At 36.9% G+C, this 27,438-nt stretch overlaps 1 protein-coding gene across 4 annotated transcripts; it reads right to left on the bottom strand.

The window, feature by feature from the left end:
• Window positions 1-1,017: 1,017 nt before the first annotated feature.
• On the bottom strand, window positions 1,018-26,984 carry LOC103713014 (DNAse I-like superfamily protein). Of its 4 annotated transcripts, none has more exons than XM_008799768.5 (11): window positions 26,804-26,930; window positions 22,942-23,036; window positions 21,047-21,147; window positions 17,231-17,271; window positions 12,433-12,482; window positions 10,903-10,972; window positions 9,450-9,571; window positions 6,937-7,070; window positions 6,267-6,417; window positions 5,832-5,979; window positions 1,018-1,929 (listed from the first exon to the last, which is right to left on the bottom strand). In XM_008799768.5, exons 2-11 carry the CDS (start codon window positions 22,986-22,988, stop codon window positions 1,552-1,554), a joined length of 1,242 nt encoding a protein of 413 aa, XP_008797990.3. In that variant the 5' UTR covers window positions 22,989-23,036; window positions 26,804-26,930; the 3' UTR covers window positions 1,018-1,551. The 4 variants fall into 4 exon arrangements, with proteins under 4 accessions (XP_008797990.3, XP_089779910.1, XP_088579209.1 ...); XM_089923784.1 differs by having other exon boundaries at window positions 22,837-23,036; window positions 26,804-26,897; XM_088723083.1 differs by lacking the exon at window positions 22,942-23,036 and adding an exon at window positions 22,594-22,713 and having other exon boundaries at window positions 26,804-26,893.
• Window positions 26,985-27,438: the final 454 nt, after the last annotated feature.

Below are 27,438 nucleotides of genomic sequence, written 5' to 3'. Positions count from 1 at the left end.
TTGGTTCGCGAGAAAAGAAAAGGGAAAAGTCTGGTCAACGGAAAAGTAATGAGATGCCTCTTGTTTGATTGGAGTTTTCAAAGGAGAGAGACGGAAAAGTTGTATTCCCATGGGAATATGATTCCCACATTTCATGGAAAAGTCTTTCCCATGAGAAGTATGGGAAAGTTACTTTTCCATGAGGCGGGAATCACTCTATTTTTACTTTTTCCCAAAAAGACCCTTCAACATTAAAGAAGCATTAAAGAGGCATTAAAGACCTAATTTTTATTAAAGGCATAATAGAAATTATATATAACTTTCCCAGAAAAGTGGATGGCCAACCAAACATCAGCACTTTAGAAATTTGTCACTTTCCTATGGTCAACCAAACATGCCAAAAGTACTTTTCTAGGCATCCTCTTCTTAGAACTTTGTTTTTCAGAAATCATATTCCTAAGAGGAAAAATGCTTTCCGTGAACCAAACGAGCCCTGAAGTTGACCTGAGGGCAGCCTGGAAGGGCATAAAAACTTAATGCATGGCCCATCCTGAGAGCAAATCTCATTCACCCTGAAGCAAAATCAACTATGATGATCAGATGGATTTGGACCCAGTCTAACTGGTGATAGACATCCGCTACTACAAAATATCTACAAACTGATAAAGGATTGCATCACTTGTTACTCGCGTGTATCAAGCGACAAACAGGACAGCTGAATAGCACAACATTCTGGCAGTATTTCGAGGATCAATATAATACCATCCCTCCCTTCCGTTCTGATCTTCTTGAATGTACTCATACTAGGCTTCTATAATCCATCCGCCTTATCAAAAACAAAAGTGACAAATTTACCTGCTAACCAATGTTAACCCACTAATTACTAACCTATACTCCATATAATATGTCAAAAACTTTTACCTTTAACATGTCATTTGCATCCATTTATGAATTATGATAGTGTAAAATTTAATCTAAATCTAGTAAATGCCAAAAACATATATCTTGTAAAATCAGTCTTCTTTGCATGATCTCACATTCAGGGAATAGGGGCTTTGAGCGACCCCCAAAAGCAAATATTTCACATACATTAACATTTTTTTTTGCATGTCCAGTCACAGAAAAGGAGTAAAGGGAAGGATAAAACCAAAATTTTGTCCCCAAATGGCGACTTAGCTAAGTAGCACCCGGTCAAGTGTATCATCGCCTTCTGTGGTACATAAATATATCCACGACATAATGAAGTCTCTTAATCCCAGGCCTTCGGGTATTCATTCATAATCTAGAGATGCACAGATCTGCAATAAGAAGTTGGCATTAATAAGGCTACATGGTATTGGATGCCCATCGCACTTTAAATCTTTCATCTAAAACCTCATCCCCTAAAGGATAATGTTGTTGTGAAAAAGAATCCACACAAGATTGTCCACGAACAGTTCTGGATTTTTCCAAAGAATTCACGAATGTGACTAACCCCAATCAAGATGAGTTGATAGCATCCATTATGTAAAAGTGATTTTTTGACTTGATTGAATGATGAAATAAAACTCATTTTAGGTAACGAGCATGTTATCAGTTATTTTGATCTTTCTTGTCTTCCTCAATTTTAAACTTAACAAGACCGTCTTCAACATCGTGCAGTTTGGGAACTATCGAAGAGTTTGAAGATCCAAGAACCACAAAATCAGCACCAATTGGTAAATGATCACTGGGGTGATAGTGGTTAGGTAGCCCACCAATAATATCAGCTGACTCAGGCCCTGGAACTTCAAGTAAACTAACTGGTTTCAGGTAGCCAGCATCTGACAAGAATATGTAATCAAGTGTTCCAGTGAAATCAGGAGTGCAGTTTGTGAATGGAGGCTCTCCTCCATTTGTTGCATAAAGACTGCACAATTGGATCGCCGGTGCTTCTGAATCAGAGTTTGCCCCTAGAAGATATTTGTAGACCTGGAAAAAAACAAATAATTAAACGTGAAAGAGGCAATGATAAAAGAAGACATTTTAAGCCAAAGGCATATTAAAGAATACATATTGGTTCACATTATCAAGTGACTTTGAAATAGACAAAGAAAGAAAGGAGAGCACCTATTAGAACTAAGAGTATTTAGCTAACGAAAGCATATAGTATGGAACAGCTAAAACTACTAATGTGGTTGAACTAGACTGTAAGCTTCACAAATAGACCTATGAAAAAATGGTCCAACCTGGCCCATTTCTTGACAATCTTGGGCAAAGTTTTTCAGCTCGATGGGTCAGGCAAGACCTAGATTTTGAAACCCGAAAGAAAATCAGCCCATGCTCAAGCTTGCTAAATTTTAGTCCCATCTAGTCAAGCACAATTTCTAATATTATATAGTTATTTTTATATAATATATTTAAAGAATAAGAAGTCTAACCCTAATCTAGAGCCCCTCTTATTTTCTACCTTCCTCTCTAGCTGCCACCTCCCACACTAACATCCCCCCTCCTTGAACAAGCTCCGGCTTGCTCCCTCACCTGCCCTCTAATCCCTTCCTCTCCCTCTCCCCCTCCCTCCGAGCATTGTAGCCTCTCCGGACCCACCCACCCCTAATCCCTCCTCCCTGCCCCTATCCTATCCCTTCAACCCCCAACGCAATGCCAAAACTACTCTCTCTTCCATCTCATCCCTCCCTCTTCCTCTCTCTTTGCCACTCCTTCTGGCACCAACAACACTCGACAAGTCACCTCTCTCACTCTGATCCTTTCCTTCCCCCCTCTCACCCCCCCAACCATGCTGCCAAAGCTGCTTGGATCGGGCCAAGCAAACGTGCAACAAATCGAGCTAAGGCAGAGTTGTCAAGGACAACTCAAATCAAGCCCCGACCCTCTCTTTTTCTCTCTCTAGACTGGGCTTGTGTTACAAATTTCAAGCCTAAGGACAGATCGAGTTAGGCTCAAATTGACCATTTTTTTGTTGATATCGAACTTGATCTAGCCTTGCCCAAAAAATACACAAGTCTGCACAAATGACTAAAGCGGTTGACTCTTAACATGAATGAAAATAGGAACTATACGGTTCGACATTTCTGGGAAATACTTTGTCAATTATCAAATTTTGGAAAACTATACAAACAACCATTTAATGTCAACAATACAATCTCGGCAACTATTCCATTGTTGCAATCACACTAAGATCAATCCCTTGGAATGGCATGGGTCTTTTATGACTATCAGGGCTTGTTTGGAAAATCCAGCGGAATTCGGTTGGATTTTCTGCAGGAATCAAGCTTGTTGGCCTACTCACCCCATATTCTTCTAAAGGCCGGTCCTAGTTTCAGCCTAAATCCTATCAATGGGCCTATTGGTCCGTAGAAAGAAAAAATGACCCATAACGGTCTTTTTTTCCTCCCACAGGATTTGGGTTGTGGGGATATTGGGTTGATATGGACATGCTCAAATAGATTAACCACTCCATGAATCCAATAGGAAATCCAACCCAATCTTACTGGATTTTCCAAACAAACCCTCAATTTCTCAAATATTCTACCATATCCAAAATACTCATTCCTATATTTTTGACAGAAAATTATAGTCTGTTACAATTAGTTTCTTGATAAATAAAGCCCTGACCATCAACCTATCAAAAAGTGTTGTGATTCTTGGTATTGGTAGGGACCATTTGCAAGCAACAGCTCAAATTCTTGCCTGTTTAGTTGTAAATCTCCCAACACTTAGCTAGGTCTACCCTTGGTCGACAAGAAGTCAAAAACAAAACAAAATGGAGAATTCTCATCGAAAAAAAATTGGTAGCAGATTAGAATTATGGAATGGCAGATCTCGCTCCCTTGGTGGAAGATTGACAATGCTTAATTCAGTAAGTTCTCTATTTACTTAATATATGCCCATCTTTCTGCTGTAAAAGTGGGTCATAAAATAGATAGACAGCATGTGTGAGAGCCAGTCTAGCTAGACCAACTCTATCTGGGCCAAACCAAGGTTGGCAAGGGGATAAATGAATTACCCAAGCCAAAGTTAGCAGATTGTTTGCCGACTTAATTTTACCGAGAGGAAGTCAGAAGAGTTTGCCAACTTTAGTTCAAATACAGAAATAAATATGGGACTGATCGTCGGCCACACATTCACATGTAGAAATTAGCTTCTTCCAAGCCTAGCTAGTCAGAGCTAATCACTGGCAGAGCTAGTTCCTTTCAGACCTAGCTAGTCAGGGTTGATCGCTGGCAAAGCTAGTTCCCTTCAAGCCGAGCTAATTAGCATTGACCGCTGGCATATGCTGATAGACAACATGTTCTATACTCAAGAGCTAGTCTCTTTGCCTTATCATGGGACGAATTGTGGCTGTGTAAACCAGAGCTAATTCCTTTCGAGCCTAGCTAATCAAGACCGATTGCTAGCATATGTTGATGGACAACGTGTTCTGTATTTAGGAGCTAATCTCTTTCGAACCTTGTCATAGACTGATCATGGCTAAAGTCGCAAAGGCTAAGAAAGAATTGATAGTTCATATACCTTAATTTGGAAATTTATTTCTTGATCAGATGCATTAAATATTTTGAAAATTTATGTTTCTAGATGCCTTAAATATTTTGAAATTTATATTGATAAACATATTTTGTGTCAAGTATTTATCAAAATGCTTTAATTTATAATTGAAAAGCTTATATTATGAAAATTGTTATTTAATGCAAAATATGCTTGATCCAACTAGAGGTAAACATAACTTACTGTCCTTTATGTCACTCATTTCTTTCTTTATTTTTCAAATGCCGAAAAGTATAATGGACGGGGACTATGGGCTGAGCAAAAAGGAAATTAGGGTTTAGTTGACTTTATATGTACCTTTCTTAAGTTAATGAATAGATAAGACAGTTGTATGTCTTTACTTTGTTTCATAAGATTGTTAGGACAGCCATTTTAAATTTATTATGCTATAAGCATTGTTGCTATAATAATACCACTGCCTAGATTTTGAGTTAATATTTATATATAAAAAAGGCATGTCCTGTGGAGATTAAATCCTACAGATGTGCAGCCATCTGCCATGCATTCAGCTTATGCCTTTGAGTCATGGAATGACAGCATGAGGATAGGCTTCTTCTAGAAGGAAGCTATAAATGCGAAAAGATTTTCCTATTTGGCAAATTGGACACCAATATGCAAGGACAAGAAAGAAGGCAGCATGGAATTAGAAACCTATCCAACATGAATCTTGCTCTCCTTACAAAGTGGGGATGGAGGTTTCTGGGATATGATATGAACCTATGAAGAGAAAGGTAGCTTGGAATTATCATAGGAAAGTGAAGTTGAGACCACTTAAGGAAAGATGAAGCATATCAATTTCCCATATTTGGTAAGACATGATGAAAACATTACCAGCTTTGTGGAATAGACAGATTTGAAATTGGGGATGGTAAAGACACAAAATTTTGGAAGGATGTTTACACAGAATACGGGGCTTTGATGTATGAATTCCCAAGGATATATGGAACGAGCTTACACAAAAGAGGTGACTGTGAATTCTTAATACAATAAGAGATTGAGAAGATCTATATCACTCATGGTCAAGCTTGGGTATTAGGAAAACCCTTAGAAGTGCCGCCTTGTTTATTCCCTGTGTTCATAATTAAACTTGATTTCTTTCTTACTTCTTGTACCAAGGCTCCCCCCCCCCCAGCTCTAATATTTGTAACTCTGTAATTTGTACTGGTTTCTTTCTCTTATTTCCCAATAAATTTGGATGGGTTTGGACCCTCCTTCATAAGAAAAAAACTGTAGGACAAGGTATGACCATATGAAGGCTATAGGAAGCTATTCACATATAAGAGAGAGAGAGAGAGGATAGTTAGTTAGAAGGTAAAATGGAAACTAACCTCATCTCCAGGAGTAGAATTGAAATCACCAGCTACAATCACTGAAGGTATGGAGCAAAATTTATTTGAAACAACTTCTTTGAATTGTGAAACTCGTGTTAGAAGATATTTTACTTGTGCAAGCTTTACATCAGCCCAGTCTGGATCCCTACAACACCAAGACTTCAAGTTAAATAATTAAATATTCAATAAAGAAACTAATAAGCACAATATGAATCAGCATTTTCAAAAAGGGACATAATTAAAAAAAGGAAAAAAAAAAACTACTGCTGCCTTCATGTCCAAAAATTATCCATTAATACAATAGCTCAATAACAAGTCAAAACAAAGCAATAGATCAAGACTTGAAAATTTCATACGAAATTGAGAATTAGGTGGATCATAATGTCATTGCTAGTGATGAAAGCTGCAAAGATTGAAAATGATCACATTTACCAGTAAATGTGTGTATTTGCCACAATAATCAGGTGATTAGAAGCATCTCTAAGCTTAAAAGCTGCCAATAAGCCAACACAATCACGTTTCAATCTGACACGTGGATCACTAGGATCTCCATGATCGCCATGACTGTTCTCTTTCATCGAATCTGAAAAGAGCTTATATCCAAGAACATTAATAACTTGATACCAAAACAATATGACTAAATGTAAGGACATTAGTAATTTGAAGCAAGATAATGATGGTTATTTCAATGACAACTACTGACAATAGATTAAGGTAGTCAATTTCATTAAACTAGAACAAACGGCCAAAATATGAAGATGCCAAATTACAAGGGATCCTTGAAAAGTTTACAAAGAACACATGGTCAATTAAATCAGAGGAAGTGTACATGTTTCCATAATAGTGTGTCTATGCATTTGTGTGGCTATAATACACATAGAATGCAGTTATATCCACTGCCAAATTCAATGATCGGAGTTGCAAAATAAAATATATATCAGTGGATGCAATCTAAAAGGTGTAAAATGCTGCCTTCATTCCTATGCATCAAGTCCTCCAAAAATCAACACCCTTAGGATAAAGAGCTCAAGGTGCACTGGTACAACTATTGCTAACATGCATGAAGTATAACAAAAATAATGCTTATAAAGGAATTGTATACCTTTTCCTGATGCTTCCTCTTTTCTATCAATATCAAGCATGCCATTACTTTCAATTTCAGTTGAAACATTCCCATAATCAATACCGTTCACAAGATCATTGTAATGTATTTCTTCCTTTAGGACCAACTCTGCACTGCAATAATTGGCAAGAAGTTGAACAAAATGTACATTAAGAAGCAATACATTCTGTGGTTGAACTTAATAAATAAATAAATAGAGGAAATGCGATTGAATCATTCAACAAAATTGCAGTTCTGCACATCAGCTCGTAAGCTATTCCAACCAGTTGGATAATGAATATATGAAATAAGAAATTAACAGAAACAATAGTTAAATACCTATACTATTAGTTAATTCAAACTCCAATTGACTCCCGAAACTGCAAAGCCATTAGGGAGTCACAGCTCTCTTCCTACTTTCCAAGTTTGCCTATGGAGACAATCTGGGAATTGATAAGAGCACTTGCATTATATGAGCTGGATTCCTTCTGTTTCCTTCTCCCTCTCAGACATATATATTGTCCAAAAGGCACTGCTACAAAGAGTATATCTACTAAAAAAGCACTTCCCTTTAAAAATGTCTTCTGAGCATATACCCTTTGAAAATGCCATTCCTCTATGATATTTCATGATAGTGAATCTGATTAAAAAATCCATACCTAAATATCATGTGCAAATGCACATGCCAAATTCTAATAATTAATATTTATACTTCTCAAAGAAGACTAAGAAGAAACCTCTACAATCCTTAAGAGCATAATTCAAGAGTTAGAAACAAGGACTGCCAAAGTGTCCTGAATTGGGAGTTTTGGACATACTAAATCGGATCGAAGAGTTACCGGGACAGTTCGACTGGTAATCGGGTTCTCCTTTTTTATATAAAACCCCTCTGCCCTTTGATCCTCTCCCTCTCCCTCTCAACTCTTCTCTCCCTCTCCCGATCTCTTGATTCTCCTCTTGCTCTCTCCCTCTCTCAATTTACTCTCGGGAGCTTCCTCTCCCCTCCCCCCTCTCTCTCAATGCTCCTCCACTGCCAACGACTTCACGACGATGATGGCTCCGAGTTATGCCTCTCTCTCGCTCCCTCTCTCTTGATTCTACTGTCGGGAGTTTCCTCTCCCCTTGTCCCTATCTCTTAATGCTTCGCCGCCACTAACAACTTTGCAACTACAACAGCTCCATGACGACGACAGCAACTAGGGTTAAGGTTCCACAACGATGAGGTAGGCCTCTCTCTCCCTCTCTCCCCCCCTCCCTCCCTCTCCCTCTCCTTCTCCCCCCGCTCCCTCTCCATCCTTCTGGTTCTGGTATACCTCGGCTCACTATCGTACATACCATACTATACCATACCTGTCGCCAATCAGTTTGTCCCTCAATATCGGTTCATCGAATCTTGATTAGAAAGATATATAATCACAATGCTTAAATTCTATAAAGTATTTTTCAGTTTCCTTGAAATGCAAAGCTTTCTCAAATTTCTTAAACTCTGAGTTTAATCCCAAGTCCTATTTCTCAAAAATATATCTTGCTTTAATATACTGTGTTGCAGGCTAGTAGAGCAACAACTTTCTAACCACTCAATATAAGATTAAGTAACATGACATTGTTAAACATTTAAAAAAGAATGTCACACTAGAAATCCATATATACTCCTCATAAATGTCGCATATGTCTCAAATTAACATGCAAGGTGTTTTTCTAAAAGTCATAGTAATCTATACGGCAGTGAAAGAACAAATAAGGAATCAAAATATGACATTTGATTCGTAAGAATACTTAAAAAATAAGAAGTTTCATTTAGAGGAGTCAGAATCCTACAATAACTCCCAAAGGTGTTGACATTCGACCTTAAATAGCTGGAAGTTATGCAGAATAATTAGTGATTCAATCCAAATTTTAGACAAGACGAAAGGCGTCACCCTCTGCTTCTAGGGTAATAACCTTCCAACTTTTGACTCTTTGATGCAAGGAATAAGCCATGTAAAAGATCAGTGACAAAATCTTCCTACATCACTGAGTTCTAGTGAATAATAAGATCAGTCATTAAATCAAAATCCTCAAATATTTTGTGGTCAACTCCTAGTTGCTTGTCACCTCGTATATCTGGTTACTTCAGGAAAAAAGAAATAACTCTGGATTCTATCTTGAGAATCTCTACATGCAAAAAAAAAAAAAACTGTGCGGTGATTTTAGATCACCAAAAAATTTCTTGGGATGATCCATTTTTATCTTCAATGAATGATTTGAAGCACGAACTTAAAATTTGCTGTTACTCAGACATGAAGACATGCCAAACAGAAGTAGGGGGAACTCAAAGTAGCAGTATTTAAAATTACAGATACATAATTCAGAGATGTTCACAAGAAATGAAGCTAAACACTAACACCTTAAGAACACTGTAGATGATGTACAGAAACTGTCTTCTGAGACATTACCTTTAGGATCTCAAAGATGTACATGAGTAGATTTGCTGCACTATTTTGCATCTACAGAAAGATACACAGTTCTTATACCTGCTAGGCCTGTAAAGAATCCCACACCCGTCTTTTTTTTGCCCAGTTCTTTGAATGTAAATACTTGAATATCCAAGGTTCTCCATGTTGCTTTTGTAAAAGCTGTTATATTCATCTAACTCCTGAAATGGTAAATTATATTTCCTATAAGCAGGAAAAGGAAGCAAGCAAACTCCTCTTTATAGGAAAAAATCCAGATAAAAAAAGACAAGACAAAACCTCAAGTCAGTAACCATCACATGAGAGGACGAAACTATTGCATATTAAGGGTGGCAAGTGAAACTTCGATCTTAAATAATTTTCAACATCACAACAATTTCAACACACCAGCAGGACAACAGTTGCCTTATAAAAAGGAGAATAGATCTGTAACTTAGTTTGACGTAATTGTAACATAGTGTGTTATAGGAGCTGCACAAATTAAGAGCTAAGTGATGAAGAATTGACTGAGCGGGTATGAGCACATGCAAAGAAAACTGAAGAGGAGTGGAGAACACAAAAAGGAGGAAACTTTCTTAATTGTTAAATAATGTAGGAAGAACTGAAGATAGGGGAAACACCTCGATAACAAGCATAGTATATTGTGAAAAAAGGAAATGACAAAGCTCAAAATAACACCAAAATCATTGCTAAATGCGAACCCATGGCAAGTGAGGATTCATAAAGCCAACCCCAGAGAGTTGGGACAAGACTTGATGGTTATAGTTATGGTTATTCATAAGTAAAAAATAACTGGTGTTTCAAAATAAACTATAAAATAAAGATTGCTTAGGGGACCATTAGGTGGCCAGTCCACACATAAGGGCTGCCTAAATGGTAGGGCCTAAGCAGTGCAGCCAAAGTCCCACGTAAACTAGACAATCGCCATTTGAAAAACACTAATCCCGAAACTGGAAAGAATGGCACAAGTACCATCAAAACAACCACCCATAACATTATGAGTTAACATACTATGTCTTTAAGCATTAAGAAGATTAAATGAACTAGAAAGAAATGGAACATCAACTCCACATATGCATTTACATGCAGTTTGCAATTGTAAATGGTTGAATAATTGAATTAATCTGATCTGCACACACAGAAATGGCTAAAATATCCTCCCATTATTTGCTCCTTTCCCAGAAAATGCAGATGTTCTAATCATATGCAGAAATATTATAGGCCTCAATTTCATGTGATGCACCTTTCAAAATATAGTTGCATAATGCTCATAAACCTTAGATGAAATGGAGGACTGTTTCCAATGCAACATACTTTAATGCGTCAATTGAATCATTCCAGAAGAGTAGCTTATTAAAATGGTTGCTATGATTTACAGCACAGAAAGGATTAAAAGATGAATAAGAAAAGCATCTGCATGGTTAAGTCATAAGCACAAAACCAGCAAATTCATAAGCAGCCATTCGAGTTTTTTGAAGAGCAAATATATGTAAACCACTAGCTGAATTTGCACCTGTATGCAGAGGAAGTCAGCACTGAGGTTCTTGAGTTCCATCAAAATAGCTTGTGAACGAGCTTTCCACCTACGACACCAAATAGTAGGCAAATGTCAATATATATAAACATGTTAAAATTATAAAATACCAATGTATATAAACATGTTAAAGTAATGATAGATGGCAAGCAGTGAATAAGTATCAGGCACATGCAAGAGTTAGGAGGTTTCTTACTCAAGAAGTGTTGAAGGGAATGCACAATATCAATTGGGCACAAGATCATTTATCTAATGCAGTAATGCACTCTGTAGAACATGCTAAGACCAATAAGTGTTTGGGGATTTTAGCATTGACACTCCTTTAAAATCGGATGTAACATGTTACCAGACATCAGACAACACTCCATGGCACTCAAGTATTGGAACATCTAGCTTATGTTAACTAGAAATGTCATCAATTGGGACAGGTTTCTAGAGTGCATCAAAAAACACCTTGTTGCACTTCATAATACTCGAAATCCCCTCTATTTATTGCTACATAATATCAGTCTCGAGTGTTCAAATCAAGGTTCATTGTCTCGATACCATTATACCACTATCATCCTATTACTATATTGGTACATCCTCTGTACCATGTACCGGTACAGTACGATATTGATGCGGCAAACCATGGTTCAAATTCTTCTAGTGATCACACCTATTTTGTTTGTTACTTTAAAATAACAAGGCATGCATGCAAGTTATCTCTAACAAAAGTACCATTGATTGGTGAACTTACTCTAGCCCTGAGCTTATCTTTACATGTTTAATATTTTTCAAACATTTATGGTACTTATCAGGATTTTTTGGGATGTTAAAGTGTTGGAAACTTGAAGACAACTAGAAACTTAGTAACAAGGATTAAAATCCTGGTACTGGTACCCATCCTGGTTTGGTCCTATGTCAGTACAATATTTGGATGGATATGGATGAAGTGGAACAACCATTAAGAACAAGAATGTAGAGGGAAAACATAAAAAAGGATGTCGTACTGGTACCCATCCTGGTTTGGTCCTATGTCGGTACAATATTTGGATGGATATGGATGACATGGAACAACCATTAAGAACAAGAATGTAGAGGGAAAACATAAAAAAAGATGTCCCAGGATGCTAGGTCATCCCAACTCCCAAGTGTCAAGTCACAACCATCCTGGTGCACCAACCAGGACAATCAAGACATCTCAGTCCATGGGTGAACCAGTGTCCCAAGTGCATCCTAGGTACTGTTCTCTCATTGGAATGGTATTACGTCCACCAGGACACACCAAGATCCAAATTCTTGCTTGGTAATTTTCCGAATTTAGGTAACGCTATAAGAGTGAAAAACATAGGTCATGAATTGAAGGCACCAATAAAAGAGTGTTTCAGTCCTTTCCTTTTGGATTACAACTTACACAAGTTAATAATTTAATCCATAAATCCAGTCTTTATATATATATATATATATATATATAAGTATGACTCATGTTGATTGCACATATAAATATGGAGATTTAAAAAAAATTACTTGAGACAAGAAGATGGAGTGTGTGGAAAATAGGAACTCTTCACATAAACCTGCATAGCAAGATGGAGTTAAAGACTTAAAATTAGCCATTCTAGATTCATAGAATAAGATCTTTCTACATGATCTATACATCACATGCAAGACATGAATTGATAATCTATTGGATAAATGTGGTAAATATTTGCAGGGAGAAATTTTGCACTGCAATTATGTCAAGTCCAGCCATTGCAAAATTATAGGCCAACAATGAGGATCACTGTTATTGCACCTATATTTTTACCAACTAGTGGCGTTTAATGATATGACAGAATATGATTGGCAACATGTCGCAAGAATTATGAAAGGATTCTGCAATCAATTATAGATATGAGTAGACTTCAAAACTTATGAATTTCTTATGTAATGCTGGTGATAGAATTACAACATTTTGATTAAGAAAGAAGATGGAGTGGAGAAGACGAAAATAAGAGAAAGAAGGGAGTTCTGGGGAATCACCACATGAAATATTCCATCTCATTAAGAAGTACATTTAGACATTACAATATGCGGATCCAACAAGCCTTACATAGAGGTGTATCCAAATTACAGCAAAAGACAATCTTAAAAAAGCCATAACTTCACAAGTTAGAACCCGTTTGGCATAAATCTACCAAAATTAGAATTCCATTTAACCAAGATATTAACTTTCCCTATTCCAAGAGCTTCCACTAATTCCTAGAAATTTTAAGCCAAATAAGTTTAATCCCCAAAGTCGATCTCAACTTTTTATATATATGGGCTGTTTCTCTTAGCTTTTTGAGAGGTCTTGGAATCATGATCTCTAGTCTAACCTTCTTGTTTTCAAAAGATGGAACTTTTAAAAAGGGCAAGCAGGGAATTGGCTGATAGTGATTTCACAAAGGAATGTGGTTGGACAGCTGTGATAACGCACCAAAAAATCAAACAAGAGAAAGGAAGATCAGTGAGGAATCTTAGAATTCAGAAAGTAAATGGGAATTGATGCTTGCGATTCTATGTCAAGATGAACAAGAAACCCTCTAACCACATCTCGGCATTTGAAGGTTCGTGCTCCCAAAGTGACAAGCAACCAAGCACAATCACACCAGCTATCTGAAGGTTGAGCATGTCCAAGAAATTTGTAAGCAAGATTTCGAATACCACCAGAACGGGACAGCACAAATGGCACTATACTGTTCCAGCAAGTTTTCGGAATCGCTACAGTGTATTGGCATGAGATGCAGTCTTATAACTGTGTGTTGGTACCCGGTACCATACAATCCCCCCCCCCCCAAAAAAAAAAAAAAAAAAACTGTACAAGGCCCAATAATGACATTCGAAATCTTGTTTGTAAGGCTGTCTTACTTGCATAAACTTAGGATTTGGTAGATCTTGAACTTGGCCTATTTAGTTTGCTAGACAATAAGTTCCTAAGTTAGATTACTCTAGAATGTGAATTTTTTAAAAGAAGAACAGGAAATCCTTCTTAGGAATACTTAAAATACACTATCCTACTATAGTGTAGTTGTAAGATTCTGCAAACCATCTCAAGTGCTTCGATTCATGAATATGTACCTGATCATGCATTTGTTGCAAAATGGATTAATTGCAGTGACAAAATTCACTTTTGAACATTCTATATCTACTTGTCATATATCATGGATCAGCTGTGATCCATTCCAATGTGAACAATGAATGATAGTGAACAATTAGCCCCACAAGTATGAGGACCACCAAGCAAATGGAATTTATGTATCTTTTCCAAAAATATGATTTTATTGGTATAGCTGCATAGTATTGATCATCAAAGGAGAACAAACCCATGTGTCAGGTTGAACCACTCTAGTGTGCCTAGACAACTGTACATGATGACAGCCATACAAGCTCAGCACCCAGCTTCATCTGTGCCTACGAATATCTTTATTCTTTAACATGTTAGAATAAATAGTCCGACAGTAGGCTAGTGTTGAGTTTTTGGACATTCTAATAATTGCATGACTAATTTTATTATTCAAGTCACTACCAGAATTACAGAAATCATTCCTGAAACAATCAAGATAAATTTTTCTCTAGCATAGGGGGCACATTTTGGTAAATAGAATTAGAGAGCTTATGTTTCTCCTAATCTCTGAAGAGCAGGGGCTTTCATTCAGAATTGAAGTATTACTAACAATGTGATGATTGCCCAAGAAATTATGCACTCAATGGAAGAAGCTTCAAAGAGAAATTCATTGATGGTGATCAAGACTGACACGGAGAGAACCAATGATAGGGTTAAATGGAACTATTTTGCTGAGTGCTTCAACACTTGAATGTGTTTGTAATCACGTTCGTTTATAAATGGTGCTCCTTAATCGTGCTTCTCTTCAATCTTGGGTATGCGACAAGCTTGGCCCTTTTCTCCTCTTCTGTTTATACCTTGTTCAGATAAGCTCTCTAGAACCTCAAATAATGCTGTAAATAGGGGTACATTCAAAGTGTTTCAGCCAGGGCATGGCGGTCCTTGAATATCATACTTGTTGGTTGCTGATGATCTGCTATTGTTTGCCAAGGCGTGCTAAGTTACTAAGTACCACACCTGGAATTCGCAGCTATCACAGGAGATCTTTCAATCAGAACTTGTTGCTGAAATCACTTCTTTGGCTTGGCTATACCAAGATTTCAATGTGATAATAGACTGGTCTGGTGCAAAACTGCCTCTAAGTATATGAAGGCTCTGGATGTCTATAAAGCTCTGAGGTATAATTCTGATTCGCATACACTACCTTTTCTTTGTTTTGGAATAATTTAGCTGCTCCAAGGGTTCAAACATTTTGGCGGAAAATTGCTGGGCATCAGCTCCCCTCTAAAACTCTCATGACACAAAGAGGCTAGATTAATCATCAATCAGTCCATTGTGACATCAGTGGAATTGAGGTCATCAAACATATCTCGGTAAATTGTCGTGCAGCTAGAGCCACTTGGATCCATATTAGATCAAAGCTTTCTGCTTCTTATAATTTTGACTCCATTAAATCTTTGCAAAGCTGCATTTCTGATGGGAGTTCTGGTCATCAACAATCTATCGCTTCACACTGTGATTGGCTTTTATAGAGTTCCAGGAATGAAAAGCTTTCACATAACAGGGCTTCCATCCCACACCCAATTGCCAACCTGGCCATCCGACTTGCATATGAATTTTATGAGGCACAATCTTCTAACTTGAATAGTGACCTATGACATTGGGATACCTACAGCTCCAGGAGCTCACTCCCTTCCCCTTCAACTATGGTCTGTTGGGTACCCCTCCCCATGGGATAGGGAAAGTAAATTTTGATGGCTTATTTAAAGATGGACAAGCTGGAGCTGGACTCATTGTTAGAAATCACTTTGGTCAGGTCCTATTAGCAGGTTCAAGATCTTTTCATGCATCTTCTATGCCAATCTCTAAACTACGAGCTGCTTTGGAGGCACTGATGGTAGCCATTTTTACTCTAAGATGTAGCAAAGTTATGGTGATTCAATCACTACAGTAAATTGGATCAATAGTGCCTCTTACACATGGTACTCATCCTCTACTCAGAGATACTCATCAAGCTATATCCATTCTCCAGTTTTTCAGGGCCCACCATAAACTTCAGGAAGCTAATTATGCTGCAGAACGGCTAGCTGGAAGGCATATGGATATAGATGTACCTGCTAGTTCCACTCTTCATTCTGAGCTTGGTTTGCTATTTCAATGAGTTTATGGGTTGCTGCTATGTTCGTTCTTGTTAATCTTTTTTTTTTCCTCTTGGGGTTTAACCCCTCACTAGTAGTCTAACTCTCCACCAGTACCCAATATATATATATATATATATATATATATATATATATATATATATATATATATATATATATATATATATATATATATATATATATATATCGATAGATATAGATATATATAGATATATATACATCTAATAGATATTTATACATCTCTCTATATATAGATATATGTATATGTGTGTGTATATATATATGTGTGTGTGTGTGTGTGTGTGTGTGTGTGTGTGTGTGTGTATAGATATATATGTGCGTGTATATCTGTATATAGAGAGACATCTAATCGAACCAAAGGTTACAATGAAGGTGAATCATAGCATGGGAGCATTGAGCTGTTTCCTGTACTACTGGCAAAATGTGACAAGACCTACATTTTGTTAATGTGTGAACAGTCTTATATCCTTTTGTAGTTTTATTTCGAGCTTGTTTGTGTTGTTAGTATTTATATAGATAGCTGTGTAACGTTAATTTAAATGACAAGTTACTTCAAACTGAGAAATGCAAATGTTAAATAACAATCAGCATAAAATATTCAGGATTAATTAAACTAGCATCTCTTCTTGTCTGACTGTGTACCAAGTTTTGTCATGGTTTGGCATGCTGTTTGAGCTTCCTTCATTATGAATAAACTTGTAGATGAGAGATGTAATAAAAAGATGTGACCTCTTGTATATAGATGTACAGAAAGATGGTAGAACTACTACAAATTATTCAAGCCTATAGTAGATCATGATATCATGCAGATACAAAAAGAATCACATTAAACATGAGCAGGATAGACATACACAATAATTCAACTTATAATTCTTTTATTTTCCAAAAGTATCTGTATTACAATTAAAATGAATATGTGAACAGCTATACATTAAAAGGTCACTTCTATTTCACTTGGTCCTTCAATTACCAAGACAAAATCATAACAAAAACATCAAGTAACAAATGTTATGAAAACATTGTTTTTGGAAGTAAAATACTCTTAGAACAGGTCGCATACCTGGGCTAAAATATTATATGATACAAGGCGGAATTTGAAACCTGGAAAAAAATTTTGGCATGTCAATTAGAAACTAAGTGCAATCACGAAGAAGGGCCAGAAAAACTGTTTGTTCATTGAACAAAAATAATGTGCAAATTTTTTAACAAGCATAGGTATGGCAATGTTATTATTATGGTAACTTGTAGTGTTAAAATGGAACTCAAACATTTACAGCATGGGGAATTTCTGAAATTCAAAGTGCCTATGAGTTGTTAGCAATGAATTGATAAAGGAAACATCATAAATTTTTGTTCCCATGGAAAAAATTTAAGATAACATCCCGTGGAAACATCATAAAAGAGTTAAATAACTCAAAATTAGTTTCACTAGTTGCATGGTGATCTTCCCCTTCATAATTTGTTGAATGCGGAGCATTTAAAAGCTCACTTAGAAGCCTTTACCACTTATCCTACTCATCATGAGACCACAAAATAAAAAGCAAGAAGTCATGTTTAATTGATCCTACATTATTCTTAATTTGGTGTGGAAACATGAGACAATTTTTTTATCAATGGAAACACGAGACAATTTTAAGTCTGATATCAAATATCTTTTATGTTTGAAATTAGTTGTTTTCTATATACTTTTTACATTCCTATACACTTGATTGAAACATATAATGATGTCACAATTTCATCTCAATGCCCTACATTTTGTGATATCTATTTTTTTTATAGACCATGTTTAGCATGCATTTTGTGTTTGTAGAAATTTAATGCTGTCATCAAGGGATTCTTTTATACCTACTGCAAGGGACCCATTAAATTATATTGAGTTCATTGTAAAACATGCCAAATGATAAATGATTTTTTATACCTCCAGTGATTTTGCACATGCTAGCCATGCCAAATGATGATTGATTGATGTAGTTATTCTTAAGAAAACTTCACCAAAATTACTCTCTCCATGGTTATCAATGGATCAACTTGCCCTAAAATCTTCTAAGAAGATTAAATTTTGTGAGTATGGAAGGCTGCATGAAACTATCATCTTATCAGCTAAAGAAGGATGAGGCAGATTTGGCAATATATTGATCTGTTTCTTAAAATTTAATGAATTGATAAACAAGAATACTGTGTGAGTTAAAGCACTTGGGGAAAAAATCATGCTTATCATGGTCTGTAAAGTTATCCTACATATATTAATGTTTACGCCTCATAAACTGGCTGCTTTGGTACAAAGTGTGCACTCTCCAAAACCCAACTTTGCTTCTCAAAGACCATCCTAAAAAAGTACATGTAGGATGCATCAATTTTGACATTCTAGCAAAAAAAAAAAAAGTAACTATCCTACAAATTCTACTAACTAGACATTAATATGTGTGCAGCTCTTACAACATTAAAATTTTCAATTGACCTAGATAGGAACAAACAATGAAATAGGATCCAAAATGTAGACCCTGATGAGATGAAATACAGTTTCTTCTTAATGCTATGTTTGTATGAATGTACTTAAATATGGGTGCACCATATTTGAGCACATGTAATGCATGTCTGACAGATTAAGATTAGTGATATATATGATATTACAAAAAATAAGACTAGATGAAATCTTGTGATTACTCAAGAGGCTCTTGATCTTGTGGAAAAATTTCTTAAACAGTTCACTGGGGAACCACTTTTTGTGATGGCATAAAATAAGGGCCCAAAAATTCCCTAGAAATGATAAGATAACAGTGGGGCCCCCAACAGTGTGATGAGTGTTCTTTCCCTAACTTTACATTCTGATAACTTAAATGAATACATCCTGTTGGTCGACTCACTCCACTCGAGTTCTCTAGACACATTCTAGAAAGTGACAGAACAAGTGAGTCTAACAATAGAGAGGGCATAAGTAGCAATATTCTTCATCTCAGATCCTTCTAGCTCATCCAATGTGCAGCATCAATATAAAGGAATCAAAGGTGAATTTCACCAGTGGTAGAAATGCATGTGTATTTTGCATAGTTCTAACACAAAATCATAAGATAGTGCAGCATCACAACAAATTCTTTACAACCATTCCTTGTGTATTTTTCATAGTTCTAACCCAAAAGCATAAGATAGTACAGCATCATAATAAATTCTTTACAACCATGCCTACCTTAACCTTCCACTGGTTATAAATAGTTGAAGTGGATGTTGAATAAAAAATCCACTTAATTATTGAGTTTGCAAGAAAAGGTCAGATTTTCTTTTTTGGCAGAAGGATGCCTTCAAAGATTTTGTCACTGAAGATAAGTACAAGGTGAGCAGTAGTCTAAAACGTGTATCCCGTGCCTTGTACTTAAATCCAGGGGTAAAATCATACAAGGACCCTAAAACGTGTATCATTTTGTGAAAAAAAATGATCTTTCTTGCAAAATCAATAATTAATTGGATTTTTATGGAAAATTGATACAGTTGCAAGACCTTTTTCAGTGGGAGAAAATTTGCTCCTTTGGTCTTTTCAATAGAAGATTATATTACTATGTTACAATTAAAAACCTTGTGTACGACGCATCATCTACCATCTCTTGCAGCGTCACCCAAGGTACCAAGTGCCAGCCCATGCCACCCAGTGCGTAGCGTTTCAAGCCATTACTGGCATTGGCACAGTGTTGGATGGAACCTAGTAAATCATCTTTTAATTTTTTTTATAGAAGGCTTTTGAAATTTCTGAGTTCTTTTCTTGACATGGCCCGGCAAATGCATTGGCACAGCAAGGCACCACATTTCTTGTGCTGTTTCAAGCCAATTCTGGCATTGGCATAGGGTTGGCATGGCACCTAGTAAATCATCTTTTTTTTTTTGGCCTAGCAAATGCATTGGCATGGCAAAGCACCATATTTGCTATGCCGGAAATGACAGGCAGCAGTACTTGAGACCTTGTTCTTACCAAAACAACACACGTCAGATATGGAGTTCCATAAAAAGCCTAAGGGCCATCTCATCTAGATCAAACCACACAACCAAAAGGAGGTGGTGGATTGTGGTGATGGCTGTTCATGTAAATGTGGGATCTAGATGAACCCTAGAGCTCTTAAATGCCTCATTGAGAACTCCATTCATTTTTGTACCAGGATAACACCATTTAGTGGGTGGGAAGGAGGGGATTGCTAACAGAATTGGTGTATGTGGTCTTTTTTGGACAATGAAGGAAATTAAAGAACCAAAGAAGTTAGCATTCTTCCAACAACAGAACTAAATAATTATTAATAGCAAATGAAAGGGTTTAGCAGCTTCAATGTAAGAAAGCCGGCCTCACAACCTAACAATTCTACAACATTATAATGTGACACAACCATACGACCCTAACTTTGATAGAGAATTTACTGGTAACAAAATACATCTGCATGAGCGTTGATATTTCTAATATTTTGTCTTCTCATGTGAAAAAATGTGAGTTCACAACCTAAAAATTTTAATCACAGAGAAATACACAAAATCCTTACTTCTGAACTGCAGAAACAAAATTATCACACCCCAATTTCTCAAAGCAAGTTCATGTTAGAAGGCATAAATAGCATGCCAAGAAGAAAACAGCAAAAGAAAACAAATCCTCCAACGAGAATATTTCAGAAAAGCCAAGCAGACTACCAGCCCATATCTAGAGAATACTGTAACACTTTTGAGAATTTTGATTATGTCTAGCTTAAGTGATACTTTCACTCACATCATTGTCAAAGGATGACCCCTTAAATCATAGAAAAATAAAAAAATAAAGTAGCCAAAAACAACAACAATTGTTAATATTCGAATGACTATATGTTATCTCTAACAATTAACTGTCAAAAGAGCAAATGAATAAACATACCACTCGAAGTATTTTTTGTTGTAAATTCTCCATCTTCCAAAGAAATAAACTTCAGACAGATAGGCTTTGGCATTCCACTCATCTTGCTCTTGCAAATCCTCCTGAACAATTGACTGTCAACAGTCTATTGGAAGGAAGCATCTTGCAATTTTATTTTCATTTGTCTAACTGAAAATTTTAACATCTTCAATAACGATAAAGATTGCAGAAAGGATGACACCGGTGTGCAATGCATTGTAACAGCTCCCAGTATTAAAGCAGAAACAACATCAATTTTAAAAAGCAGTCATTAATATTTATGATGGCAACCCAAGATTAAGCTATCTAATAGGAAAAACTGACAAATTTCTAAAACTGTATAACTGTCAGTTTCTGAAATATAAAATGTTTAGATTAAGTGGAATTTTCAGAAATATTTGTTTTCACATAAGGATCCTATTTTTTAAGAAAATAATTCAGCAAAAGTCTCATCCTCAACTAAATGATGAAGCATATTAACAGCAAAATGGGGAAGAATGCAAAATAAATAGAGAATGCCAAAAGAGAGGAAAAATTTAGTTTTCGCTGCAAAAAAATAGTATATCTTCCCCAGTCTCATGATAATTGCAAGAAGGTGCATCCTACCACATACCATCTAATTACTTACACTTTTGAAAAATTCTCGTCTCTTTTCTTCGAACATAGTGCATAAGCCATAATTCTCCCAATTCTCTTCAAATGAGGGCAAAGTCAATGCAAGTAGCCATGATGGGACACCTTCAATGAAAAATATTTTAACAAAGTCACCTCCATAAATTCCATATCCTATCTAACCAAAAACTCGCCCTGACACCTTTCCCCAAACCATTGCTATTGCCAACTCCAAGCAAACAGTCTTTTTCAATTCCTTTCCAAAACCCACTGGGCCTGCATGTTGGCAACCTTGATCCATTCCTATTTTTGTGATTCTACTCCATCCCAGTTTTTCAATCTCCATAACTGTTTTCCTATGGAGGCCTATCCATTTCCTTTGACCCCCTAATACCTTAACCCCTAGACTTTTTCTCTTGATATTAACAACCCCAGTCTACTGAACAGATATGTGAAAGTTGCTTTTCCAACTTCCTCTGTATAACTCATTTTCAAATCCAACATCTAAACCATAAAATTTGGCTTTGATCTATGAAAACCTGTCATGCCCCAACCCCGCGTGACAAAACCCCCACTAGAAATTCAAACTGTTCTCTATCATTTTCTGGTCACATCGGAATGGATTGCAGCATTGTCCATGATATATGACAGGGCATATGGAGTAACTAAGTAAGCATAGAATGTCCAACAATGAATCTTGTCACTGCAAGAAATCCATTTCAAAACAAAGGCACAATCAAATACATAAACATGAAACCAAGCACGAGATACAATCTACATAGTTTTACAAGAATATTATAATTTAATTTATTTTAATTATTCGTAAGAATAATTTTCTGCTCTTCCTTTTGAGGATACTTTCAACTTTTCTGCCTTACGAATTTCATGTTCAAGAGTAATCTGATGCAGGATCTTACTAGCTAGTGACGTGGCCAGCTTCGAGGTCTATCAAATCCTAAGTTGATGTAAATAGGCCAGCCTTACCAATATGTTGGATATGCTCAACCTTCAAATAGCTGGCGCAATTGTGCTGGCCACTTTGGGAGAATAAACCACAAAGAACTCAGAGAAGCTATCACAAAAGTAAAGAGAAGATAAAAGCAGGAGTAAGCTGATTGATCTAATACTAATTGGTACAGGAACATGCAGAGATGGCATACAATTTTTAGCAAAGCAGCAATAGCCGAAGCAATATAAATGAGGAGAAACTAAATCAACACTGATGTTCCATGAGGGTTGTTTGTTCTGGTCCTTGGAGTCAGTACCAAGGCCTCCACTTGCGAACCACAGTGAGCATTGTGGTATTTTGCATGGATTCAGCACCACATAAGGAATAAGTGTTTAAAAAAGCCTCACAAACCTGAAATTTATTAACCATGTGTGAATAGTGTGGTACAATAGATATTTATAGACTCTAGGCCTCCTTAATGACCTAGGACTCTTGGAGACCTTGAGAATTCATAAGTAAATTAAAAAAGACAGAAAACGACTGATTCATCAATAATCATCATCTACATGAAAAGAATGGCAGACCATAATTTTCAACAGCTCTGACAATCTTTCTGTAACATGGCATTGTTTCCAGTTCACACAAGTCTTAAGCCAGTGAAAAGTTTATGAAGTGTCCAGTCTTGCCCAAAGTTTTTCACTAATTGTTCAAACTTTGGGCTGTTTTTTACCCTAAACCATCTAGAACAATCATCAAACTTTTAACACTAGACTAGGACTTCAAACTAACTCTCATTATAATTGTAATTTTCCACTAATGCAACATACAAGGTCTCTGTGTTACATTAAAAACAGAAAGGGAACTAACCAATAAACTATGATTAAATTGACACGGACAAATATTATTAATCAGATGTCCCACTTTGCCTTGTGATGCACCCACACAATTCTCATTCCAATATACAGTCTTCTTACTGAGTGGCCTTTCCCTAACAGAAATAAGATGTTGCTAGTGCTTCTAGAGCAGGGCACCTCTACCTATATCACTATCCCATTGATATCCTACTATTGGTCATAATGCCTATCTCAAAAGATCACTCCCAATCAAAAATCATGTATATACTCATCCCATCTGTATCCTATTATTGCCACATGTAAGAGCAACAACTAGCCCCCTTCTCTTCCCCTCACACTCTTTTTCTACTACTTCCCGTTCAATAGACTGACTATAGCCTCCCTCTCTAAAACCACCTCCCTCACTCAGCCTAAGGTCATCAGCTCAAGAAGTATTCAACAATTGTCCAAGGAGGATACCTACACAGACTTTCATCTACATATTTGGAATTCGATCTCTCCCATTATGAAGTGACACTTTGGAGAGTTGAAAAGCTGTCATCTAAGGGAGCCCTCAGGGGTCGAGGCATAGAGTATTGAGGAGCAAGAGGAGGCAATGCTCCACTCCTACTCTTTCCAGGATGGTTAGGAGAAGATGAAAAGGAACCAATGGAGATTTCCAACTAGTGAGATAGAAAGCATAGAAAAGGAGAAAAGAACCCTGAAGCACCCTGGTTTCCGTTGCTATCCTTGTGACCAGAAGGAGTACTTTGCTTGTGAGTGACAAAACAATTGCTTCCACTATGATGCTTGTGGGCATCTACAGTCCTCTTGCCCTCAGCTGAGCCAAAAGGACTAGTTTAACATCATCGACATGCTCTATCACTCCAACCAAGCACCTAGTATGCATTGAGTTCCAATATGCTCTAACATCTAATTTTCTCTTCGCTGTAGAATGTAGATTGAAGGAGAGTAAGGCTTCTTTCCCATCTTTGATCAATGGTGATTTTAGCAATTCTAGACGAGGGACACGGGAAAAGATGGGATGCAAGGATAGTTCTCAAGATGAACCACTTCACCGTCAAGTTGAGTCCTTAGTAATTGCTAGATGGGGTGGGTAGCTAGTGTTCCATGAACACAGTCACAAGAACTGGATCCAATAATGTCTCCAATATGTGTGCCTCAACAAGAGGAGAAAAAGAAGATATAGGGATGTATACAGAAATAATTTAGATTAAAGTATTATATACTTAAATATTATAAAAAAAATTAAATCAAATCAATTGTTAAGGTCATGTGATATACATATCTCTTATTGAAACTTCCCAAAAAGCTTAGGGTTTTTAGAGAAATGACATTTTGCAATGCCATTAAAGTACCTAAATGACCACATTCTTGACCCATCTCTAAAAAGAATAATATGTCACTTGTAACATTATTATAGTAAAAAGTTGAGTTCATTTTCGAACAACTCCATCTCTTTACAAATTTGTAATTGCTACAATAGAAAAAAGAAATGATAAGCATCCAAGTTTCTAGCATGTATCCAATTCAGATATGCATCCAACATGGATTCTATAAGCTAGATGAGACTATTCATGTAATACAGGGGACAGTTGATGCTTGTTCTTCTGGAATGGAGAAAGGGAAGGATAAAGGGGTCGAGCTAATAAGCTCACTATGCCAAGGAAGGTTGCTTTGGCAGACAATAGGATGTTGGGTAGTTTGTGGAAAACAATTTAAGGTTCGGAGGTGGAGATTCTATGTCCAGTGCAAGGGCCACTTCTGCATATATTGGCAACCCACTACTTGCCAATCAATGTGAAAGCAGTTGTGACTGATCCTTCCCCTACGTTAGGGAGTGAGGCACGAGAGGATGCATTGCATGGAGAGCTTGTGCTTGAGGTCTTCATCTAAAGAATTTGCAACTAAGTGAGGCATGGAGAGACCAGCTCATGTGCTTGGGCTTTCAACCAAGTAGGATGCTAGATCTCCCCATGGACCATCTCCCATCAAGCTTCAAAAGTGTTTATTGGCTGCCAAGGACATTTATTTTCTCCTTTGCATGTTGTTCCATCCAAATATGTGCTTGATTATTTTATGCTTCATTGGCTCCATGTCTATGGCCTTGGAGGTGTTTTGGCTACTGGAAAGATGCAAGACAGAAGTGAGTCGCATGGATGTCATACTCCTGACACCTCGATATCCATCAGTGACTCTTGGGCTTCGAAAGGAAGGGAAGAGCAGGGGTGCTGTCTAAGGAAAATGGCGAAGGTGTGTCTCAGTTCAAGGACTTGACTATTTGAGTTTGAGGTTGACTTGACTGAAGAAGTTGTGCTTCAAACACAAGACATTCAAAGCAACAAAGGCCAAGGGACAATGACAGGGATGATATAGGCACATGATTAGACAACAAGGTCTCCACAATGTCGTTATCTGATAGCCATGAGCAGATGTCCTGTTTTGTAGTTTGGAAATGAGTTTCTATGCAGGTTTTGTGAACTATGGGGCTTGAAAAAGAGTTCTATCACTGCTTGCTAAGGATAGAGGGAAAGAGTTCTGTCACTGCTTCATGCTAGGAGTGGTTGAAGAGAATTCTATCACTGCTTCTTGCTTGGGATGGTGAGAAAGTCCTATTGCTTGATTGCTCTTCGTCCATTTTTTTTTATTTTTAAGGTGGTGGGAGAGAGTTCTATCGCTTGTCTTTCTTCTTTTTGAGGATTTAGCCCCCCCTGATTCTCTCTTATTTCATTTTTGTTGAAACAAGGAGGTGTCTTTCCACTATATTAATCAAAAGAAAGAAGGAAAGAGCAAAAAAAAGAACGGGAACAAGTCATCAACAGTAACTAGTCAAACATCATAACATGTAAAACAGAGAATATATACAGATAAAGGAATGGGAGGAAAAAAAATTATTCTCAACACCTCTATACCAAGAGAGTACAAAGAAACTGATCAAGATCTCATTTTTATAAAGAAAGACTTCATCAAATGACCTTCACTAGTATTGACATCGAAATCAATACTAATTTAAAGTTATTTTACAATAGAAACCGATCTCGCAATCTTCATCAGAAATTATGCATGATAATAAAAAGAAACCCAAATAACTCTATTTAATCAAAATTTTGGATACGAAACATATATACCCAACTCGAACTTAACCTTTAAACGGAATTCAGCTCAAGGCCAAAAAAGGTAAAAACAAAGGAATCCAGAAACTCCAATCTAATGGTTTGCCCAAGAGAAGAAGAGCGATCTTGCGTGCATAGAGATTGGAATTCTGGAACCCTAAATCATGACAGCTATAAGTTTCTTAGAGTCCTCTTGGAGATTAGTTCGTACCAGCGCTCTGGCGCGGAGACGGGAGGCCGCAGAAGAAGAGGAAACCCTCTCAGCATCCCCTCTCTCTTTAGATTGGCTCGTGCAGAGGGGAGATAGCCGATTTCCGCCCTGAGGTCGGTTATAACGACGGCGGCGCTCCGTTGCATGATTGAATTGGAGCAGCGGGTTCCACTGAATTAACGGGCCAAGCAGTCCCAAAAGGCATGAAGGCCCAATTTGAGTCCAATTGAGCCCTGGGCCGAACAGCCCATGAGATGGCTTTGGGCTATAATTTTCTGAATATAAGGGATTCCAATCAGGACTTGTTTAATAAGGGCAGGTCTTGTTTGGCTGCAATGTGGCATGTCATGTGGACCTCCCAACTCATGGACTGCACAAAAGGAAGCCATGGAATATTTATTTCATTCATGTACTTTCTGAATGAAATAAATGGTTAGGTAATTATTGACTTTAAAAATAGAAAAGCAACAAGAATTTGTAAATATGTGTGAAGCAAAACAAGATGGAGAACATGTTTCATGCTACCTAAGCAGCAATCATACATACCGTTATTTGTATTAAATTCCTGCCGATTGAGTATATGCCGGAAAATGTAGACATTTCTTATATTCTGAAGCATTTTGACGCAAAAAATG

The sequence above is a fragment of the Phoenix dactylifera genome, chromosome 6, assembly GCF_051530095.1.
Source record: "Phoenix dactylifera cultivar Ajwa chromosome 6, Ajwa_hap1_PhDact_Kaust_v1.1, whole genome shotgun sequence".
NCBI lineage: Eukaryota > Viridiplantae > Streptophyta > Magnoliopsida > Arecales > Arecaceae > Phoenix > Phoenix dactylifera.
Note: the sequence above shows the minus strand (reverse complement) of the source record. Positions and strands in the feature narration are given on the sequence as shown.

What these genes read in the sequence shown, in the direction of transcription:
- LOC103713014 (XM_008799767.5), bottom strand. Translation starts at nt 26,949, where the DNA reads ATGCAACGGAGCGCCGCCGTCGTTATAACCGACCTCAGGGCGGAAATC. An exon ending in ATTCTTTACAGGCCTAGCAG is followed by an intron (nt 7,071 to 9,449) that starts GTATAAGAACTG and finishes CAATTATTGCAG; the next exon opens with TGCAGAGTTGGTCCTAAAGG. An exon ending in GCAAATACACACATTTACTG is followed by an intron (nt 5,980 to 6,266) that starts GTAAATGTGATC and finishes TTGGTGTTGTAG; the next exon opens with GGATCCAGACTGGGCTGATG.